We start from the raw sequence: 24,528 nt of genomic DNA on the forward strand, positions 1-24,528 counted from the left end.
CAAAGCCACTGACTTTGTTCTCGTTTGCATCAGTGAGAGATATAACTTCAAGAAACTCCTCCGGCTTTCTATGCAGTCTACCTGGAAATGTGCATCGCACTACGATGTGGGCCAGGACTGCAGCGGGGATGAGTTTTAATATTCACACTGCTTGTGTGCGAGGTGGAATTCATTGGCCACACTTTTGTGCGGCAACAATTCTGTGATTTGGCAGCTTGTGTTAAACAGAATGACGGCCTCGGCTATTCTGTGCAATGAGAAGGCTGTTCAGCACCACGGAGAGCGCCGGGAGGGAAGACAAAAGTAGACGAGAGTGGCTCTCTGGCTGCTGTTTAGTATGATCGAGTGCTCGGATGTCATCTTGTCTCTTTGTTTGAACCTTTTAGTTGATTGGTTGAGTGAACACCAAAGTAAAGCGTGATCTGTCTGTCATGGAATGGCAGGCCTGGTGTGTTTTCTCTTCCTTGAAAGTAGCCCGTATGGACTGCGGTAAGCATTATCAGCTGTGGAACGGCAGAATATTTCACGTTGCTCTTGTATTAAGCGCCGTTTAAGTGTGCTGATGTGTATAATGAAGTGGGCGCTGAGTGTGTATTAATATTTTAATGGAAGAGCAGGACCACAACGATGTCACAGAATGCACCATTTATGTATTAACAGCCGTGCATTTGACATTAAGTGATTTTTTAAAATTGCAGTTATGTCAATCAACTGAGAAATATATCAAGGATAGCAATCTTTTCACAAGAGTCTCTTGCTTTTAAAAGTCTAATTGACATCTTTCAAAATTGGTTTTATTTGGATTTTTTGTGTGTATTTGTATTGATTGCTTTCAATTTATCGGAACTTTAACGTGAATATTAATTGTAATTTTATGTAGAATGTCATTAAAATATTTTTATTAATTTAAGATTAGATCAAATATTAAGTTCATGGAATGGTATTTTTTAAAAGATTAATTTGGAATTTCTATTCAAATCTGTTTAGAAATTTGCTTGAATTTGAAAAAAGCCATGCAATTTTGCCTCCTTCTTTGATAATGATTTTATGCACAGTATGATCATTTTTATTTTTTAGTTTCAACTATGCAAATTATTTCACATCAAAACGGAAAGAAAACATTCTTAATATATTGTCCAATGTTTAATTGATCACTTTAAAGCTGCATAAAAACAACTAAAACAATTACTATGACTTTTAAATATTTTTTATCCCAAAACAACAACAAAGGCACTTTTAATTAAAAAAAAAAAAAATCCAAAAAAATCAAAAACAGTGATATCCTAACTTTTTGTGGGACAGCAACGATATGCCCCCCGCCCCCCTCTGCCAAAGTCAGTCATTTGTTTCTGATGTGTGAAGTATTTCAGGAGTTCGACACAGAAGACAGATTTCCACAAAGGACCATTTTTGTTGGCTGCCGTTGTTGTAAGAAAAAAAAAAGTGACAAACAGGCAGGAGTGGGTTGGCACATGTGCGCAAACAGCCAGTCAGCAGTTGTGTGAGTGGGCAAGGGTGTGGGTTTGAGGAAAAACAGCCCCCCACCACCCCAGCATCGCCACCACCACACACCCACATAACAAACGCACAAAAAAAAAAGACTTCAACATTCTGAGACGCATTGCCACTTCTGTCTTGTCTGACTTCATCCTCCTCACCGTTCAGGTGTGCCGAGTGGCACTAACAGGCTTAGCAACGCACCATTTAGCAACGAGATAAGTTGATGTTTGGATGCTCACCCTGATGACAGCCACGTCAGGCTTTATTATTTCCCAACGCTTGTTTTGCAAGCAGGCTCCCCACTGCCTGCTCTTCTCGTCGAAAATTTTTTTGTCGATTACATCGAGAGACCAGCCAACTAATTCCATGGTTAGTTCTTCGGATGCAAAATACAGTAGGAGGCTAGGAAAAAGTTAGACAAAGACAGCACAAAGACTAAGTGGCGAGCAAGGAAAGGGTGGGGTGATGGGCAGGAGCAGTACAAAAAAGCGTCCGCCTTCGTTGAGAGCCAAGCAGAAGACTTACCGGTACTTACTTTCTTGTCATTGTCATTGAAGCCCTTCTTCACCGAATATATGATTTTGCAGAGGAAAAAAAAGGTCTCTTGTGTGTACTGCTGCATGTTTTAGTTGCATAGAACATCACGCTGACCATGTGGCTGTACACGTACCACGCAGATCTATAGCCTATTCTTGTAGCAGGCATACCGTATCATACAATGTGCAGGGCGAAGCTACGGGGGGGCTACAGGTGGAATCCGCCATGAATAATAGAGGAAGCAGCATGTTGTTCATTTGTGTTGTGGACACAGATACGATGGCTGAATTATTGATGGCAGGCAGCATTCTTTACCCTTATAGTCATCAATCAATCATGAACATTCCCTCAAGCAGGCAAAACTGTTTATTTTTTTCCCCACAAAATACATTGGGTTATACATTGTATTTATTTATTCTTGGGAGAAACTATTTCTTCTTTCCACTTCAGCCCGTTGTTGCATGAATATAAATAGTGTTTGGATTGGTTGGGAAAGTATGTGTTCGAACTTAACAATACCCCTACCTACTTGTCTTTCACACCTCTCGCTCACCTTTTCTCTTTCTAGGCTAATTTCTCAGAGCATTGATCTCTGCTAACTTGACATGATGTAGGAAATCATCTAAATACACACAGGCCTTCTGGGAACAAGCTTTGGCTCGCTCTCCTAGAACTCTCCGGCAAAAGTTGGACCTAATCCTGCTTTTAATAGTAAAGAACAGCTGTCGGGCACCGGTGCGCTCCGATTAGAAAGAAGAGTGGAAAACTGCACCGGTGGGCTTTCAATACAAACTGAAGTGCACCGACACGAGGAATGACAAATTAAGTACGGAGAGTAACACATGTCTGCAATCAATGATTCCTTGTAATTCTGTTCTGCAGAAGATTAGCTTTATTGCAGTGGTCAATTGCCATTTCAACTGCAAATAAACTAAGGAAGAGAACATATTCCATTTAATTAAAAACATAAACTGTTCTGAAAGTTCATTTTACTTTTAGGGCTGCCGCGGGCTTTCTGCCACAAGATTTCGCTCGTGGCTGTGCCTTGGCCACTGGTTTTGTGACGATTCAAAATTTGAATCGCTGTTCCGCAATGTGGTGTTGTCACAAAGTAGCACATTTTAAAACAATACTATAACCACACCGCATTGCTGAGTGGCCATCTGTCACTTTTGTGATGGTCGGGTCCTAGTCAGATTCAGTAGCATCGAGAAGTGTCCTAATTCTGCAAATTCACAATAAATAAGCAGTCGGATGCTAATGATGCTAAGCTCGTCATTGTCATGTATTAAACCCGAGAATAGCTCTCAGAAATCTGCATTTTCTACATGATGAATGCACACAACCCTGAACGGAAATCATAGCTACTGCCATAGTAATAATAATAACAATAATAATAACCACAAGTGTCCTGGCTGGTCCGCAAATATTACCGACATTTAAATCAATTGCGGTGCGATTGCTCAACATATCCACCATCTTCTATTTTACTGTTTAATTTCTATTCTTAATGGCAGAAACATTGCCAGATGCTACGCTGTTATTGACTAACAGAATGAACGTTTTAAATACTACATCGATGCGAATGAAAAACTGTGCGAACACAGCTCAAACTCTCACAGCTGGGAGCGAATTGAGAACCAAGTAAAGTGAGCAACATATATATATATTTTTTAATGAGAAAGGACCAATGAGAAGCTAAAAATGTGAAGCTAATGGATGTGCTGAACAGAACGTTCAACATTATAACTTGAATTTGATACCAATTATACACCAATTATACCAATTATATCATGAAATATAGTGTACAAAGAAGACAACTCTGAACAGTAACGTTAGCAAAGATGCTAGTGCTAACCTGTCATAAATGACGGGTCAACCAGATTTAATATACTCCACATTACAAGCCAGCGAGCCAACAAAAGTATTTTGATGATTTCCGACGTCGTGTTTCTTTAATGACAGCTAAGACAAAAATTAAGCCGCTTTGCCTCTTAATTTTTTTGTTTGTGTCAATGAAACGGAAAGCTCTGAATGCCATTCATGTTAAATATGACAACATAATGGGGTGTCGTCATCACATGTCTGCGAAATTGCTCCTTCATGGGCCGTGTGCACTCGCGGTATACTGAAGCACATACACAGCAGTAGCTGCGTGTTACAAAGCAGCTGAATGGTGGACAAGCATAAAAGGCTTCCCGCGATGACGCTGAAGCCGTGCACAGGCATGTATGGCACACCCCCTGCAAATGCATGCACTTACACATGCTAGACGGCGAGAGGCTGAGGTGTACAGTTTCTTTCCTTTTGCGTAATGTTTTTTCAGGCATACTGGAGCCTCCTCGGTGTGTCATTGTTGAACAGAGTTTAAAATAGCCTGTGGGGGGTGAGGAGGAGAGACGGTATTTGGAGGCAGTTTCAGTAGTTGCAACTGCGACCACACGTGATTGAATTAGAGCGCTGTCACTCGAGTCCATTACGGACGCTTGGAAATTTTCCATCAGCAAGTCATTCCCCAGTCCGGTTAAGCTATTTTTCTTCTTCTGAATTTATTGTCCCACAGCTGCATTACGTTGTTACTTGACACTTCTGAAATGAACACTTTGGGAGAAATCGAAAATGCTGATTGTCATGCAACATAATTAATCAAGCCATAAATACAAGGACAAAAAGTTGAAATGTTGTGAAAAACTTGAATTTTGAAACTTCTAAGTGCGTGTGCTAACTCTCATTTAACTTGAGTTTGAATGCGATTGGTTACTTAATGGTGAAATGATTTGTTTGGGTTTTATCTCAAAAAGCTGACATGTGAAAAAGCTTTCGCAGTATGGTTAGTACGTCCGCCTCACAGTGCATAGGTCAGTCATATGGATTTGATTCCGAGCCCTGGCCCTGCCTTGTGTGTCTTGTTTCTGGGTACTCGGTCCCCAACTTTATTGATGCACAACTACCAGTAGATGGCATTGATGCCCTCTTTTAGAAAAGCACAATTTGTGCGTTTTGTGCAGCCTACTTTTTTTTCCCTGCTGCTGATTATTTGAGAATAGAAAAAGGTAGACTCATATTTCTTCTCCCCCTTGTAAAAGGAAAGTGTCTGTTCTTGCATTTAGTTGATTAAATATATATGTATTATTGAGCACATTATCCCGTGGGTCTTGAAAATATCAAAATACTCTAAAATGGCTGGCAGTGAATGAGTTTTAAAAGCCGCTTTTGTGACACAGCTCTGACGAGCGACAGTAGGGTTTGGTAGCAAAAGCGTGTGTGCATACAGGTCAGGCCACATGTGTGAAAAGCTCAGGCGTACATTTTGACTGACGGCGAGTTTAAGGGCTCAGCAGAGTCACACAAGTGGGGGATGAATGACGCGGCGCGTGAAGCATGTGACGCCTCCGCAACGTGGCCGCCGGTCGGGCCCGGTGAGTTACATCGGGCCTCTCACGCCGCTACCGTGGAGCCGGACGTCATTAAAGCTGGCTCGGTCATTGCTCTGTGACATTTTCTTGAGACGTGTCTGCAGTACAATGAAAAGTGTCTTGTCCAGCCCATGCCCAGAGGATTGAGTGTGTCCCAAGGTTGCACTTGGGAGTATTTTTCACCCTGCTCCCGGCTAAAAATAATGTGACAGTATTTTGGTATTTTAGCACCTGCATTATTAGAACACCCTTCCTCAGCTTACTGCAGCACCTTTTTAATATGGAAATGAGAGATTACTATCCTTTAACCTTGACATTTGCTGCACTATGACCCCCCCCCCCAAAAAAAAAAGTTTATATTGCCGTTGAAAATGTGGACTTGCCGAGCCTTCGCCACGCACAGTTGGCGGGCATTCAGACGTGAAAATACTGTGGATCAAGACATGTTATCAAAATTCACAGACGGCTTTTACAAGGAGCGTATTCATACATTCAGCAGACTAGCATTTAAAAAGTGCTGACCATTGCTTCTAGTTAATGAATGCATGAACAGTTTAATTTGTATTCCAGTTCATTTGACTTGGAGGCAATGAAAACACCTTTCCACAGATAGCGGCGACAGGCCTCTTCTTTTTTCTTTTTTTTTTTTTGACCATTCTGTGGATGCTTCTTCCAAAACCATTTTTTAGACTACTGAACAATATTCCCATTGAATTACAATATTTTCCAAGTGCAACTGATAATTACATTAAAAAAAAAAAAAAATTGATGTGAACACAACCTTGGAGAGCAGGGGTGTCAAACGACGATTTACTTGGACATTGTGTTTTAAATCATTTCAGAATATTTTGTATCCTGTTTTCGGTGCTGTAACATGGTACCGCTCGACACTGACCGCATCTCAGGCTTTCTGCAGCAACTCGCCTCCCTGTTGCTCAGCTTCAGTATCCCCTTCACCAACCAACACACACACACACACACACACACACACACTCCTCCTGCAAACCTCCTCTCCCACACGCTCTGTCTCACACACCTACCGTCTGCCCGCCAGGTCTCTGTTGCTAGGCGACAAGCAGTGAGCGATGGACTGTTCTTATGAGAACGACGCTTGTCCGTCATTAGCTCACCCCTGCATGCGCATGCTTTTTTATATTTTGGGAGACTTGTCACAGGCCTCTTTGCAATATTACTATATTTGATTTATTTACAAATGTTTGGGGCATCTTCATCACTGAGAAATATATATATATATTTTAAAAATAGTTATTTTGTCATATGTCAAGCTTGTGATTCGAGGGGGAATCACTGACATCATAGTGCGGCAACATTTCCATAATGCAGGAGCCGAAGTTGATATTGAGCAATGTTTCCATTTTTGCATCACTTGCACGGTTCGCTATTGCTCATATCGCCCGTACCGATACACAAACCTCAGTGATATTAAAGGCCCTACGATTAAAACCTTATAATTGCATACCTTGGTATGATCTAAAGATGATGAATGGAAATTATTCAGAAGTCGATTTGTTGTTGGAGTAATGCTACAGTGATCGCAGTGGCAATACAATATATGGAAGTAGAATCTAACACAATGCAGCCTAATTTATTTATGAAAGTTAAGAATAATGGAGCGTCTGTTTGGTAGCAAAGAAGCAATTCATGATCCAAAGCATACCACATGAGATGTCAAAGACGGTTGAACCGATGTTACAGCGTCGGCCTCAGTCATAGTTTATTGATCACGTCACTGCTTATAGACGCTAGCAAGATGTAATTTGGGGTTTATGGAGCAAAGGGTAATATTATATTAGACACTGACCAATATGGATTTTTTTTTTGTTTGTAGGCCAATTCTATTTGGTTAAATAAAAATCCGATAACCGATGAATCAACAATTTTTAAAATGTATTGTTTTTTTGTTTTGTTTTTTGAGACCAGGTTGGTCCTCAATTACTTTAAGGATCAAAAACCACATTTGAACGACTGTATGTTGTACGTTTATGCTGCCATTCCCAAAAATCGAATCCTTCCAAAATGAACAGTCACATCTTCGCCTATGTCCAGGTAATTAATATACCTGAAATTTCAATGAAATTTGACACCTCAGTGATCCTGCTCCGTTACAAGCCAAACACAAATGTTAGCCAAAGTGCCTAAACCATATTTGACACATGCTCCGGTATGCTTTGAATCATAAACTGATTGCTTTAGCGCTAATGATGTGATACATCACTGTATGGATTTTTGAGTCCCACCCCGTTCACATTCAAATTGTATACATTTCACAGCGTGTATGGGTAATGAGTGTATAATCTGTTGGCTCAGTGCAAGAATATTGAAGTCAATCTGCCCACTCGGCGCGTATAAACAGGCTCGCCACCCTTCTCGCGTAAGCGAGTGAAGAATTTCTGCGTTTCTTCCTTCCCTTTTGATCCATCCCTTAGGCCCCGCCGTCTTTTATTTTGACAAATGAGCATGATGCACAGTGCTAAAAAAGCACTTAGTCCAATATCGATCACCGGCCGGCTATCGGCTATGTGGCAGAAGATACGAAGAAACAGTTGTTGCAGTGAACATCCTGGCTGGCTACGCGCTGTTAAGTAAAATACACTGATGCCGGGGATTAGCATGCTGGATTTTCTCACCAAAGAGGAGCTCATGATCAGGCGGTTTCTTTTGCTCAGACGGGCATAATGCATCCAGATGAGTGGATTACTAATGCGAGGTTTTAGGATGAAGCTGGAAGGTTGGCTATCTTGGCTGCGATACATCGTCTGACACCCCAACCCAACCCACACCATTAAACCTTTAACGTCCACGTTGACTCGCCAAGATGATCGCCCTGGTCTGTGTAACACATAACGGTTTGAAGCGAGGCCATGAGTACAACGCTGCCTCTGTCATCCGCAAGGACAGTGAGCGATGATGTGAATGTCTTTGTTCTAGCAGTTAATCTCTCTCACACACACACACACACACACACACACACACACACACTCCTTGTTGTCTGCCCCCACAATGCGATTTCATAAAATAAATCCCTCTCACATGCAAATAAAGACATTTTGTCCTTGCGTCACCCTCACGAACTTCACACTGTCGGATGGCAAAGTAAAATGTGGCCGCTCGTTCGCGCGACCTCCCAATGTGAATGCCGGTGCAAGTTGGGCTTTGGCAAAATTAGCAACACACTATTAATTATGTCGTATCATTGTCAAATGTTGCATATCTGCCCGTGGGGACAAGCGTGACAATAAAACAAACAAACTAAAGCAATCATTTCTCACTACTTTGGGCCAATTCAAATCTTTTTATGGTTGTGACAAATCGTACTGACGTTCTGAGACGCCAACTTAGCAGTGTTGTTAGTGCAGGACAGTGAGGAGTGCAAAGACGTTGGAGATACGGACCAGCCCTTGCACATAAGCGCGGTGCTTCTTTGAGTCCAGAGTCAGCGTTTTTTGCATCGCAAGAAAAGGAGGCATCCCTTCAAGGACAATTTTTGGATAAGGAGAACCGCTCGTTTGAAATCGACGTAAAAGAAACCGTCTTGTCAAACTAGAAAAAGTGTCTCGAAACAGTAGAGGAGGCTTGACATCACCTGTCATCTGCCTGTAATGTTGTCCTGAAATCCTTCCATACCAAGATTGTCACATTCTACAGGGGGTTGGGGGGAGGGGAGAAGAAGAAAAATTGCTGACATTTTTTTCATACAATACAGTACAACTACTTATAATTCAAATTCAAACATTTCTTCAGAGCGCAAATAAACATGCTATTCACGTGTCGAGCCATTCCTTCCTCTTGACGCTTCCCTGCTTTTTTTTTTTTCCCTTTCACTTCTTTGCTTCTTAAAGCCTTTGATTCGCGAGGTGTTAATCAGAGAGGAACAGAGGATGCCTCAAACCTCGCCGGCAGCTTCATATCCACTCTATCACATGAAGCCTCATGGCTGCGTCGCCACGCGACCCAGTGTTCCTTCAAAGGCGATGACCTATCCTATAAATACGGGCAGATTGCTTGGCTGCGCCGCCGCACTGCATAAACACGGCGATTCTCTGTAGGCTTCGACAGACACACGCACTCGCTGTCTGCTCCGGCTCGTCTTAATGGAGCTTGTTAGCTGAGGTCACGGTGCTTCCTGTGCCGAGGTCACAGTTTAAGAAACGCAACCTTTAGCGACTAGATACAATTGGGGATAGGGAAAAAAAAAAGATTTACGGTTGCCCGGGTGTCCCATTTTTTTACTGCGGGCAGAAAACCGTGCCAATTCTGCATGATTTATTTCCCCCAGTGGGAGGCGTGAGATTCAAATGTAAAATGATGTAATGAGCCTGTAGTCAGAAGATCTTTTGCACTTGTTAGCCTCTCGGCCGCTTTCAAATCAAGGATGGGACTCTGAATTATTTGCTTTTTTTTTTCTTTTTCTTCAACATTTACAGTACTCCCTACTACAACAACACCCGCACCATGTAAACACTTGACAAAAAAACAAAGATTGGTTGAAAGTGCACAGAGTGAGGATTCGATCTCTCGTTTTGGTAAAGGTGGCATTTTACGAACGATCCCCCCGTCAAACACATTTAATGAAGCTGCTGCGATCAGCATTATCATCGTCAACATCTGCACACCATGTCGCACCGCTAAAGAGCAGCTGCCAGCGTCAGTGTGAGTGTCATTGCATCAAGAGAAGATCACGGTAATGAGACCTGCCTCTCAAAAAGGGAGGGCTCCTAATCTCCTCGCTCTGGTCGAGCTTCTCTTAAGCTGCCCGAGTGGAGTGGAGCAGAAACGCGGGAGTGAAAATACAGCATCGGGAAGTAAAGTTAAAAGTGAATAGGTGGGATGAAGGAGGAGAGATTTACCCCCCGAGGTAGGAAGATGACAATGACTACGTTCATCTTACTGGTCACTTCATTAGGTACACCTTGACAATCTAACGTCCAACAGAAGCATTCCTCAGCTTTGAGTGACGTTGCCCAAGACATTTTGGAAATGTTTGTTAGTCCGGTTGTCAAGTATAGTTTTCATGTTCTCCTCCGGCCTGCGTGGATTTTCTCTGGGTACTCTGCTTTCCTCCCACATTCCAAAAACATGCATATGGCAGGCTAATGGAACACTCTGAATTGTCCCTCGGTGTGAATGTGAGCGCGGACGGTTGTTCAACCGGTTCAGGGTGTCCCCCCGCCTACTGCCCGAGGACAGCTGGGATACCCCCCGCGACACTTGTGAGGAAGGATAAAGCGGATCCGAAAATGAAGATATACAGTACATGGTTGTACTAAAGACCATGTTTTTTTTATTAGTTGTATGTATTATTCATTTCGTCCAAAGTAAATTCTCCTCAGATTTTTTTTTTTTTTTTTTTTTTTTTAATGACACAAATGTGGCATGGGTGTCTATTTTAAAACCTGAAAACAAAACAAAACAGTAAAACCAAATGTGTTTTGTCTGGCATCCCTTCACTGGCTCCCCATTCATTTTAGAGTTATTTTCAAGATCCTCCTCTTTGTTTTCAAATCTCTGAATAATCTCGCGCCACCTTACCTCTCTGAGCTCATCCGCCCCTACACACCTGCCCGGCGCCTCAGGCTTGTGGACCAGTCTTTGTTAGAAGTACCAAGAACTAAACTGAGGCTCAGAGGGGATGGAGCCTTTTCTGTTGCTGGTCCCTCTCTCTGGAATGACGTCCCACTGAACATTCGGCAAGCCTCCTCGCTGCCCATCTTTAAAGCCCTCCTCAAAACTCACTTGTATTCTTTGGCGTTCGACTCAGCATGACTTAGATTTGTTCTTGATTTCACTCCTTGGTGCTTTCTACCGCCTTTATTACCGATTCGTCTTACTGTTTGTTGTGTATGTTAAATCGCTCCATGTACAGCACTTTGGATGCAGCGATGGCTGTTTGAAAGTGCTCTAGAAATACTGTTGACTTGACTTGACTTGACTTTCAAGGGCGATGGACCTAACGGACTCATTCATTCATTCATTCATTCATTCATTCATTCATTCATTCATTCATTCATTCATTCATTCATTCATTCATTCATTCATTCATTCATTCATTCATCTTCCGAACCGCTTGATCCTCACTAGGGCCGCGGGGGGTGCTGGAGCCTATCCCAGCTGTCTCCGGACAGTAGGCGGGGGACACCCTGAATCGGTTGCCACCCTATCACAGGGCACACAGAGACGAACAACCATCCACGCTCACACTTCCACCTAGGGACAATTTAGAGTGTTCAATCAGCCTGGCACGCATGTTTTTGGAATGTGGGAGGAAACCGGAGCACCCGGAAAAAACCCACGTAGGCCCGGGGAGAACATGCAAACCCCACACAGGGAGGCCGGAGCTGGAATCAAACCCGGTACCTCTGCACTGTGAAGCCGACGTGCTAACCACTGGACTACCGGGCCGCCCCCCTAACGGACTGGAGTCCACAAATCTTCCTATAGCACTGCTGAAGGACGTAGAGAATATATGCATCATAAGAACACAGAGACTCTTGACTTAATTAACGTCCAATTAGAGCACCCACTGCGTCTGTGCTAAATGTCACAAACAAAGTCAAACATTTAACCTTCAGCGTGCTGTGTGACGCCAAGTCAAAGCTAACTCCTGCCACAGCGCAGCCTTCCACTGAGCTGCTGCTGCCGCTGCTATAAAAGACGTCGCTGCTCTTTAGACTCCAAAGCAGCAGCATTGATCAGCAAAGGTGTGATAGCATGAGGCCAATTAGGGCCAAAGCTCCAACTTTGGGTGATTTCCTCTGTCGAAAAACACCTCACACCTCCTGTCCGGTGGTAACATGTTTTGTCTCGGCCGGCTCGAGTGTTGGAAAAGCTGCGTTTAGGTGGGAAGCTCATTAGAGAGAGGTGCGAGGCTGCTCGGGATCAGCGTGGAGACAGCACTCGGCTTTGAGGAAGCGCTCTTGTTTTGTTTTGCTTTCTTTACATCCACCGTAGGAAGAAAACGATTCAATAGAGAGGATGCTAATCGTTGCTCCTTGTCATGACCTGTCTAGACTTGTTTTTACATCAGGGTCCAAACCGACCTTGGGGAAATCCCCCCTCCATCCAATTAAGCATGATGAAAATTTGATAAAGGGCATTCAAAGCATGTGAAGGCCTTTAACTGCGGTTCTCCATTAAATGATAATGTAACTGCGTATATTGGGAAGATAAATCTGTGCTATTTAAAAAAAAAAAAAAAAAAAAAAAGCAAAATAGACGACATGTCTGACTGATACTGACTCATAAAATGTTATTTTAATCACATACATTTTTGTGCAATCTTAACAGTGTACCTTCTTAAATATGGGGAAAATACTGTTTGCTTTATTTTTTTTCATTTAATGTTTAATTTAATTTGTAATGTTTGTCTGACCGTTGCTGTATCTTTCATAAAATTCCACATTTTCCTCACGTTCGTCTTTGTACAACGTTGCATCAAGTTTCTGGAACATTCTTTAGGAGTGCACAAGCTTGAAGGACCAAGTGATTGATGGAGTGCTCTCTGTTCTCCCATCAGCCTTCGCACTTTTCGGGTCCATCGTATAAGTCCAGACATTGCGTTTTGATTCGTAGGTACGCTAAGTGATGTTGACATTGATGCAGTAGAAATCACACACACACACACACATACACACACACACACACGCACGCACGCACGCACGCACGCACGCACGCACACACACACACACACACATATATATATAAAGTATATACATATACATTATATATATATATGTATATACTGTAAAGTGTATACAGGAAGCGCTGTGATGCTTATATATATACTAGCTGGTTCGCCGCCCTCCGGGCGGCTCATCAGCTACTTCCTGCGGAAGGCTGGTAAGGTGGGCCTTCGGCCCACAAAAGTGTTGTTGCTTGGTTCAACTTTTTGTTCATCTTCATTGCTTATCGCGAAAATAAAGAGATGTTTATCTCTACTAAATAACTAAAAATTTCATTGCAATGCTTGTGGGTAGACAACATTTTTTCGCTAAGATGCCCGCGCGATCGTAGTGAGCCACTGCCTGAGCGGCGCAGTGGCGGCGCGCAGCGGCGCGGTGAAGTAGGTACGTTTTGAAAAGGGACAGACGGAAGGACAGACCGCGTGCGGGACGACGCACAATATATATATATATATATATATATATATATATATATATATATATATATATATATATATACAGACACACTAGTTTCCACACCAGCGCATACATACACTCACAGCCACATCTGCACCGTCCCCAAAGACGGATACGCCACGCTCCGCAAAATTGACCAGTGACCTTGAAGCAATGAAAGTGGTATTGTGTTGAAAGCAATCGTGGAAAATGATCAACCTTCAAGATGCTGCGGAACAGATGGCTGGTGTGTGGGTGCCGACACTTTTAAAAAAAGCCTTATTGTGGCATGTGATGTTTAAAGATAATAGATGATTTTCTCAGCAATTTGTTTGGAGAAAAACAGCATTTTTTTATGAAACACTATCTCCTGCTGATAATGCAACCAGTAGGGGGGCTGCTAATAAAACATTCACAGTCTGTCTGAATTATTGTTAATAAGCTCAAGCTTGTTCTCTCATATTAAATGCGCAGTTTAATTTATTGAGGCTTGGTAACAAGCTTTCGACTGGCTATTTTCTTCTCTAGCTTTATCCTCAGCCAAGGCCGTACTGCGTCGTAGCAGTCAATGATGTTCAAACCTTCGAACAAATCTCTAAATAAAGGTTATCGTTTTATTCAAAGAAACGGTATGAAGTGTTTGAGTTGGTTCAGATTTTTTATTTTAGTTTATTTTTTGGCCAATAAATCTCCACCCACGCAAGTGAATACTTTCCTTTCAAAGTGAAAGTTGAGAGCTTTAAAATATCCAGCTACTGCTTTCGTGTTTTAGCCATATTCCATGACATCATTTCAAATCATGACGCTTCTTGCTTCTTGCTTTAAAGCAGGGGTGGGCAATTATTTTTTGCATAGGGCCACATGAGAACCAGATAATATTATGGAGTGCCGGATCAAAAGGGTGAACTAAAGTCGACATCATATTAATTGTATTTCTTTATTTAAAAAGCAGTATTTAGCATTTTTTGGCACATTTTTCAGATTTTAAGAGTACATTATTCCGTCGTATCGAACGGGATTTGCTTGACTTGGCGCTACTGCGGGCTTCCGTATCGTCTTCCCCTTCCTCCCTATGCTCTGCAACTTCAAGTAACTGTGCCACCTGGCGTTGAAATGCCTGTCATTACAAGTCCAAATGAAATGAATGCAGTCGTTGAGATCGAATCTTAATTGGGTACCAACCTTCGGCGGGCCGGATTAAAAAGACCAACGGGCCAGATTTGGCCCGCGGGCCGTAGTTTGCCTACCTCCGCTTTAAAGGCTAAGTGAATTGAAGAAACCCTTTCATGCAACCTGTAACCTGATAACGCGATAGACTGTCCACTGTAGTAACCGCTGTCCCCGAAAGGGTTAATGAAGCATCTCTAAGTGTTATTTCTTCACTGGGATTGGATAACATTCACTGGAACAAAGACGGACGCCTCCAACAATTTATTAATTCAGACACAAACGGATGTGATTTATTTGTCTTTGTCCGTGCAATGATTTCCCGTGAATAATCTGTGTTGTCGTTTTTTTTTTTCTTTGTCACTGCCTAGTCATTCGTTAAAACTGTACGCCTCCGTCTGCATGTAATTACGTGGTCTATTATTTGTTTTCTCGGCCTGACTGTGTGAGGCCATAAATCTGTGCTGTGTTGGGTTTTTACTGGATGAGTACTCGCGCTGTCAAAAGCAGTCGAAGCGGAGCAACAATCACTTCAACAGGCTGCAAGTTATAGTCTGGGGATCTGAAAACTTTTTTCGCAGCGGAGAACACACAATCTGAACTTGCTTTATCAGCGTAAAAGGTTAATCGCGTGGTTTCTTTTTAGGTGAGTTTTCATGAATGATGTGGTATGCATTGGATCATAAAATAGTTTTAAATGACTATCATTCTGAAATGGTAAATCACATTTTTGTGAAACCTCAAATTAAATCTTACTTACCAGATTTCATCAACAGCTCTCTGCATGTGGATGCTGTAGCACTCTTTTTTACCATTTTTGACGAATTATGAGGCATGCGATGGATCCTGAATACTAAATTGCATTTAATTGTCCAAATAGTAAGGTTCTAAGTGTTAAGGAATAACATATTTTTACATTGTCTGGTGTGCAGTGATTTCTGAAACATCGATGTTTAGTTAGTGTGTTACGTTCTTCTGTGATTTTCTGATCCCCGATGAAGATTCAGAAGGCCCGGTTTAGGATTTACTGGCTCTTACCAGAATTAAAACTCAACTTGATGAATCCGCCTTCATCTAAGCTCCTAGTATGGAGTCGAAAAGGAAAAAAGAAGAGCTTTTGGCTTGAGGAAAGCCTACTGTATGCTTGCTTCTTTTGATCATGATTCGGAATAGTTTGCTTGTTAATAACTTGGGGTCTTTTCTAATGGGGTCTATAACCAAATTCCTTGACCTTAGCCAAGGTTTCAGGTCAGATCGAGATCTTTTTGAATGTTTTTAATTTTTAATTTTTAATTTTTTCTTTAAACACCATCTTTAGCTTTTCCGCCATTTAAGCTACTCGCCGGCTATTTTCTGCTGACATTAAAATGATCAAATTCAAAGATGTTACAGATGACGAGTGCTGCCCTTTTTAATCTCCCACAATTCACAGCGTCATCTATTTTTAGCCCCGAACCACTGGAGCTTTAAAGATTGTATCAATGGGAGAGGAGCAGTCTGTGGTCTAATTCGACCGGATGGTACATTCAAGATTTTTCTTTCATACTCACTTCTTTTGGTAGGCAAGTAAAGTGACTTCTATTTGAGTGGAAGGTCATAAAAGAATGCGCATCTGCGACATCCTCCACTGGCAGGCTTGCTTTATGATGCTATGATTGTTTCTTTCCATCGCCAGGAGTAACGACCCGAATGGGGCTAAAGTGTACTTACTGTCCGGCCATTGTGAAGAATGCCTTCCTGTCCTGGTGTGCCGATTGGGTTGAAACAATTCTGCTGGCGGATGCCATCTATTTAGTTTCCCATCCACAAAATGTCCAATCAAACTCTGACTGGAAGGTCTCAAAATGGGGACAACATTGGAACTGATGTAATTTTCGGAGATGGATATTTTTTTTGTTTTGGTATGACTGTGCCGAATAACACCCAACAATACTTACCTTGAGATTGTGGACGGTATTGGATCACATAAAACTCAGAGGGCCCGATTTACAGGCACGTGCAAAAACTGGTGCCGATTTGATTACATATGCAAACAGATGTGGAAGCTGATCGACTAACTGGGCGCAACCAGGATTCTGCCAAACGCACTTAATTGCAGTGCCGCTCATTTTGCGATTCGCAGGAGTATGTCCAAATAGATAAATACGGTACACGCAATGTGACTTTATTGTGCTGTCTCACATTGTACCTCCAAGTAGTTTGTCTGAAAGGTAAATGCAATATTTTGGAACTTCTGAATGATATCAGGTCTGTACTAATGTTGTCATATTGGACGTCCTAATGGATGCATCTCAGTCTCTCTCTAGTTGACGTCGTGTTGACCTCTTTAGGGGGCAAATTGGTTGAGACTGACTCTATAGGTAATGAATGGTGAATTGAGAATTATTCGAGATAAAATGTTTCTTGTTATTTGATCCATTTTATATCCAAGTGCATTAGAATCCGGCAACAATTCGCCCTTCGCTTACACGTGACATCAGTGGCTCTTGTTATTTTGCTGTTGCTATGATACTGGATGACCTAAAAAGGAAGCGCTTTGGTGAGATTGTAGTATTACTGAAAAGAGACTATACTATTATTAAACCGACTCGCCAAGGCATTAGACGTATTTATCATGTTCTGGTAAAAGTGTTGCCATAGTAACATACACGCTAATCTTCCCCAGGGGGCACCGTCGTGAGACAAGAGGGATTTTCTCACGTTTTTCACATCCAGACCACTGATTAGTCTGAGGTTGTTTTTTTATTTTTATTTTTTTTAGGGGGGGAGGTCTGTTTTCGGTTTAGTAAACGCTAGCAAGCGGCCGGGCGGACAGTTTTTAGCCACGTGGTGTTATCAGATTCAGCTTTCCACCTGAGCGCGTGTGCATTTGCTCAACACAGGGCTCTCGTTCACCGCCCCCCTTCCCTTTGCGCCGTGACCCAGTGTTGGCCTGTAACCCAGGGACACTGGGTAACTGTACCGCCATTAAAATAGCAAACAGGGCGAACAGTGTGTGTTATGAGATTCACTCGTTTCTTGTCTCCCCGGGTGAGTCTATAAATAGCCGCTCACACTGGAATAGAGTTTTCCCCAGCGATGCAGACGAAAGCCAGAGGAACAGCTGCACTAAAGCCAAGTCCTGTTAGATCAGCACGGTCACATGGGCGGCCGTCGGTCACTCACCCTTAAAAGCTAAATTTACCTATGAGGATGAGGCACTTTCTCTGAATCAGCCTTGCATTTTCTCCATTGCAGCGTTTTGTTTTCGCTCTGGCTCGTTGCCGTAATTTGCGTCGTTATCGCTGTCACCCTCGCTCTGTTGCGGTGTCACTCTTTCCTTTCGGAGACTTTGACCTCGTCCTTCTGCGATCTCCGTTACCCCGTCCTGTAGATTTCCTGCTGTCACTTTCTATTTTGGCTCCTTCCCTGTGTCATCGTTCTACCTCTCTCTCGATTCCTTGCGCTCTCTGTTCCACTCATTATTACTTCTCCTCCCTTGTGTATGCTGTTAATTGGTGCAATCCTAATATTAACCGTGTCCCTCGTTATGGGGACACGTCTTGAAGGAGGAAGATGAACTGAATATGCGTTTAAAAAATGGGAATTCTAAACACAGTTCAAGCCTCATGTTAATCGAAAAATTCATACTGTTTTGTGTGTGTCTGTGTCTGTGTGTGTGTGTGTGTGTGTGTGAGTGACCTTCAAGGTGTTTTCGAAATTCTCAAGCCCATTTTGGGATAACATAAAATATGGTCTTGAACCAAAGGGTTTCTGGATATTGGTTGTGCCTGTTAATGTACATTTTATTTTCCTTGTGGGAACGCGGTACGCTTCTGTACTGGACCGAACAATTTAATTTCTTAGACACGCTCCATACACCACCAAAAAAAAGTGACCGTGAAAAAGCAGCTGTTGTAGAGTTGTTTGTTTGTTTGCTTGTGAGTGAGTTTGTTCATTTGTTGGTTAATTAGCTTGCTAGTTAGCTAGCTCATTAATTGTTTTGTTTGTAATGTAATGAACTGGTTGGCAGAGAAGGATGACTCGAGTTATGTAACTTGACTGGTATCAGACTCGAGTTGGTATTATGTACTTTTTGTTGGATGATCAGTGAAAAAAAATGATCACGCCAATATATGTTGTGACTGAGCAAGATTTTTTGACTTAGGATTTGCTTGAAACAAGTAATGACTCGACTTTACTCGGCTTGACTTTAAATTCAGTGGCCGCTCACTTGTGACTTGCACATGCGTGACTGAACCCCACCTCTGGGTTTGTTTGTTCCTTGCTTCTTAGTAAGTGAGCCAGCTTGCTTGTTAATTAGGTCATTATTTAATTTGTTAGGGAAATAGTGACTTGTTATTCAGTCAACTCAACTTCATTTGTATAGCACCATACAACATGCGCAATCCAATGAGTTTTATAGCTTGAAAAACAATTTTGGAATTTAAAATCAGCCCATAAAACCTGACAACAATAACAACCATGTACCAGGAAGACGCCTGCGAAGTCGGAAAAACAAATAAACATGCCATGATAATTTGTCGACATTTCTTTTCATTCCCCCCATCACATGTTGCCCTGCTGTATGAGGTTGCATATGAAATGAGCTCCCGGCCATCCCATCTCCCAGCCCCCTCTATGGCTGTCTCACACTGGGTGTTGACATCACAAATGTGTATATATAGCCGGCAGATGGATTCTCTCATGGCAGGCTGCTTGCGCTCCTCCCTCGGCTCAGGCCACACCGTCGGCCCCGCAAATGAACTAGAAGCAATTTCTTGTTTACATTGTCTTCTCTGATCTGTCCAGAAATCACTTGGTGACTGCATGCAATATACGGTACATGTTTCGTTCCTCAACTGGCACACACCCACGAGCACGCATCACTGATGCCAAATGTGCCATCCCATCGTCCTGTGTTCAGGTGTGCACCAAACCCGTTGCTCGACACCGTAGCCTTTTTTTTTTTTTTTTTTTTTTAAAGGGATGAGCCTCGTGAAACCCAAAAGCTAATCAAAACACAAACATCCTTTATGATTTTTTCCCTCCAGTCTTATAACACTTTCAGAACTGTACTGACAGTACTGCATATAAGCATATACAGTAGATCACGAATGCAAGTTCAAAAATGCCAAATATGCCACATCTTACCACAAATGTCACTTGTGTGAGGCCAAATGAAGAAAAAAAATCATTTCAAGTCAAGAAAATAGTTATGTTAGTTATGTTACATTTTCAAGCTCTTGGAGATACGAGTGCTAATGAGCGGAGCTAATGGTAGCTGTCTCTGCTAGCTAAACAAAGCAAACCTCTTAGCTTGTTGTCTAGAGGTATGTTTTGCGAGAAATTAATGTTTAACTTCTGGCTGTCATAATTAAATGTACCTAAATTAATTAACTTAAGGGTCCACTCTAAAAATTGTGTATTTTGTGACTATACATTTTCTGTTGATGTCACCACTTACATCATTTTTACACATTGTTTTGTTTTGGTGCTCATTGAGTGTTGAAATACATCGGTTGTTTGTTGCCATTGCAATATATTAAATGTGTACGATTCTCTGATTAGAAGAATAGCAACTGCAATGCTACCCGCTATCTCCTAGCCTTGGGAGTAAAGGTTGTATCGAACTCTGTGGCAAAGGTTTGTGGCAAACAACCCTAATGTTTTTTCGTCAGGGTTCGTTTGAGATATTTTGAATGTTCAAAACTTGTTGGCAACAAGAAAAAATTGTTCACACCCATTGAAGCTTTGCACATGTCTGGCGAATAGCTTTACGACCTGTTGCAACCTTGAACGAACCCTGACGAAAAAACATTGTTTTCTTACACTAGTGAGCCTTCGCCGCTCATTGAGATACGGGCTTTTGGCAAATTCAATGCTGTTTTAGCCTCAGTAAAACAAGCTGTCAACTATTATGGGTCATTAAGTGAAAATGTCTAGTTTTATTTCCACTTGTCTTCCTACAGTCGGGCAGTGAGAGATGTTTGATTTGTGTAGGGATCGTAGATTTTTATGATGGCCACTTTGTGATCTTTTGCGTCTTTGCCACGGCTTCCAAAGTTTCCCAATACTTTCCCAACGTTATGGCCTTCATATTAAGTATTAGGGCATTTGAAAATGTATTTCATAGCCTATAAACAAAAACAAACACACGTCAGGTCACAAGGCTGTTTCAAACATAGCATAAACATCAAGAAAATTAAAATACATTTTTTCCTCGATTGAAATATTATCATGAGTGGAAGTGTGCAAAATTCATAATGATACTGCAAGTTAGCGCGTTAACAACAAGAGGAGGCATTGTTTGCTTGGTGGCTTCAATGAAGTGTTGATTTAATTCATCGTTTTAATGATCCGCTTGAACGCTGCTCTGTTCTGTGAGACGTCTACGGCCAAGAAATTACTGCAGGGTATCGACATCGCTACCGCAACATGCTTGGAGTGCTTTGGAGCAGGCTCGCGGCCAATGCGAGTGAAACCTTAGACAGACGCACACACATGCACACACACACACGCACACTTGACGTGGAGTGTTCCACCATGTGACCAGTGAGACAAACGCTAGTTGCGTCGTGACTTCTGAGAATGTTAAAATGAGCCATGAAGTGTGGCAAGGTGTTGGACATTTAATTGGTCTATTAAGAACTTGCGTTGTCACTATAAAATGAGTTTTCACTTTAAAATAATTTCTACATGTTTTGAGCCCCAGTTAAAAAAAAAAAAATCATTATGTAACATTAACATGAAATTTGTGAAGTTGATATGATGTTTCAGAAATTGGAGAGGCACTAGTGAGTGGAAGAAATCCAGTAAGAGCAACGTCTGTCATTGCAAGTGCACAATTACAATTTTTTTTTTCAAATAGTGGGTCTCGATTACTTTCTGTTCCAGTAGTCAACAACAACTTACTTAAGTAACTGAATCGTGATCCTCCTATCCTTTCACGAGTCAAGATGCAGAGATGGTATATATACTCCTTCATTTTCGTTGATTACTCTGTATTTCTATCCGCTTCCAGCCAGAGCCAGCAAAACTAGGCCTGATTCTGTACCAGACCTTCAACGTTTGATCCTTGCGTCAGCGGTTGTTACACATTTTGGACTAAATGTGTTTGATTACATGCTTGCTTGACACTTTGAGGCCGTGAGTCCCCTAACACTAATAACCAAATAAAGCATAAATAAGCAAATTAACCACTGGCGTTTTCAAGATGGAGTCCCCCGTGGCAAGAGTAGATAATGATCTAATGACTAAGTCTGGCTGTTTTAAGGCTAGTTTATTGGCATTGTTCTGGGGGTCGGAATCAAATTAGGAAAATGGCAGCTGTGTCCATGCCTTATCATTATGAAATGTAATCCAATTTGACGAGACAATCCTCTTGAAATAGACAGAGCAACCTCTCGGGCTCATCTATAATAGCTGTGCTCTTTAGTCATGCTCAAGTACTCACGTGTTGTATGTCCGGGTTGGTCTTTGTGGCCTCGGGATCTATAATGGTCAGTTTATTGGTTCCCGGGTCCATTTGGTTGCTAGGTACAAGTGGCATGTTTTTTTTTTTTTTTTTTGGTTTCATGTACTTACTCCCACGCAGGACTTTGTGGTCCAAACAGACATGGGAATTTCCCAGTTTATATGCCATTGCATTTGAGGCTTAATAGAGGTGGAATGTCGACTGCAGTGACTAGGGTTGCCTTGTATACCGATACTAGAAATGTACTGCAAAACCGCACCAGGAAAAAATAAACAATTTACACCGTATCGCATATTATCAGGACCCATTTACCCAAGTTCCAGTGTTTTGAATGCCGGTGTAAATGTTGTGCTAAATATGGAAGGAATAAAATGCAGTCAAATATAAAAATTGTATATGCCCGGATATCTGTAGTATTTTACCATGTAAATGTAATGTAATCTTCATTTAAAAAATAATAATAATATAATGCAAATTGTTTTTCTGAAATGCATTTTTTTTTTGTATTTTAAACAAGCCTTTAAATCTCAGCAGCTGCAAAAGAATCATCTTATTTTGGTTGAAAAATATCCTAGCATTTAAATCCATAATAATAACTCAACTGCGGTGTAAATTTTTCTTATACCCGTGTATTAAATTGTTAATTTATGGATCACTGATCGTGTTTTCGCTGTGAGAGGGAAACTCGTAAATCCAAATTTTGAAAATTAAATATTTTTTTCCATAAATTGGTCCCATTAGTCAGTCCAAATGGGTGTGTTATTTTTTACAAATGAACAAATCTAAAGTGTTTAAAATAGCTTTACAACTACCATACATACAATTTTCAGTAACTCCCAATTGTTTCCCCAGTTTTCTGCACACTAACCGCACATTTTTTTTCATCACTGAAAAGTTGCTCCAGTGCAGTACTGCTGTTCAATGAACGTCATCGGAATAGGCCACAATCCACAAGATTTAACATCATTGCAATTCCGAGAATCCCCCAAAGATGCTTCTGTTTCATGGATATGACGGATGACATTTTGCATAAATCTTAAGGGTATAGGAACGTTGCAACATGACAGTACCCCCCCCCCCCCCCCAAAACCCCCTCCCACCAATGTCCCGCATGCACCAATTAGCATTGAAAGGCCTGCACGACAGTCACCTCAAGGAGCAATTAACTTAAAGAAGCATATGTGCGGAATGAAAAGAGCAACTTCATACATCATTCTGTCTATTTCTAATATGCGCCCATTCAAACACATGCACTCAAACGTGTGCAGCATATAGCAGATGGATGCTATTATGGCCTAATGGCTCTTTCTTCCCGCCTCAAAGCTTTTGCAGCTAGTCATGAATGTGGACATGCTTGTGAGGAGCTCGTATGGGAAAGTTGACAAGTATTGTGATGACATCACTCATCAGACTGTTGTTGTTCCCGGATAAAGCATTTTCAGTGGACACTGAACATAATTCCATGAGACTGACCATTGTTTTCAAATTCAGAAGAAATGATAATATTCGTCAGCCGGTGGTCGACTGGTGAGCACGTCGGCCTCACAGTGCAGAGGTGCAGGGTTCGATTCTGGCTTTCCTGTGTGGAGTTTGCTTGTTCTCCCCGTGCCTGCGTGGGTTTTCTCCGGGTACTCTGGTTTCGCCCCATAGTCCCAAAACATGCAGTGGGCAGGTTTATGGAACACTCTAAATTGTCCCTAAGTGTGATTGTGAGCGCGGTTGGTTGTTCGTCGATGTGTGTCCTGCGATTGGCTGGCAGCCAGTTCAGGGTGCCCCCCCCCACCCTCTACTCCCCGAGGATAACAGCTATTCTTCTTCAACTTGTCCTGTCCGAGAGTTCCTTTTTCTCTTCTTTTCTGTGTTGGCCCTTAACAGACTATTTATTTATTTTTTGTATTACAGGAGGCCCAGAAAGTGAACAACCCCGCCAACAATCAGGCAGCGGACAGAGCGCTAAAGGGTCCTGATGAGAAGACGGAGGAGGTCCCCGCCAGTGAGGTGGGATGGATGACTTCGGTCAAAGATTGGGCCGGCGTCATGATCTCTGCCCAGACGCTCACTGGCAGAGTTCTGGTAGGTTTTTGTCCTCTTTTTTTCATTTAGAAATGCAAACATCTCACAACTTTGGGGTTGAAATTCATGAGCAGTTTGTTGCGCACTGACGGGGCCACTTTGAGCTAAGTGTAAGTAATTTTTAGGCTTTCTCCCTGGGAGAAACCCACCACAACTAGTTTTCACACTCAAGTTGGCCTCGGCCCAGATTGGCTCAGCTCAATATTTATCCCGGCACTATCAAGTTTTAGTGCTGCTTTGCTGA

General features: G+C 42.1%; 1 protein-coding gene across 27 annotated transcripts in view; it reads left to right on the forward strand.

Annotated features, from left to right (window-relative positions):
• kcnma1a (potassium large conductance calcium-activated channel, subfamily M, alpha member 1a) overlaps positions 1-24,528 on the forward strand; it is a 142,327-nt gene that overhangs the window by 13,560 nt on the left and 104,239 nt on the right. For all 27 annotated transcript variants that reach the window (XM_052079966.1, XM_052079969.1, XM_052079965.1 and 24 more), the window contains exon 2: positions 24,114-24,284. In XM_052079966.1, the coding sequence (XP_051935926.1) occupies positions 24,114-24,284 (171 nt within the window). The remainder of the gene's footprint in view (positions 1-24,113; positions 24,285-24,528) is intronic.

Source organism: Hippocampus zosterae, chromosome 11, assembly GCF_025434085.1.
Source record: "Hippocampus zosterae strain Florida chromosome 11, ASM2543408v3, whole genome shotgun sequence".
NCBI lineage: Eukaryota > Metazoa > Chordata > Actinopteri > Syngnathiformes > Syngnathidae > Hippocampus > Hippocampus zosterae.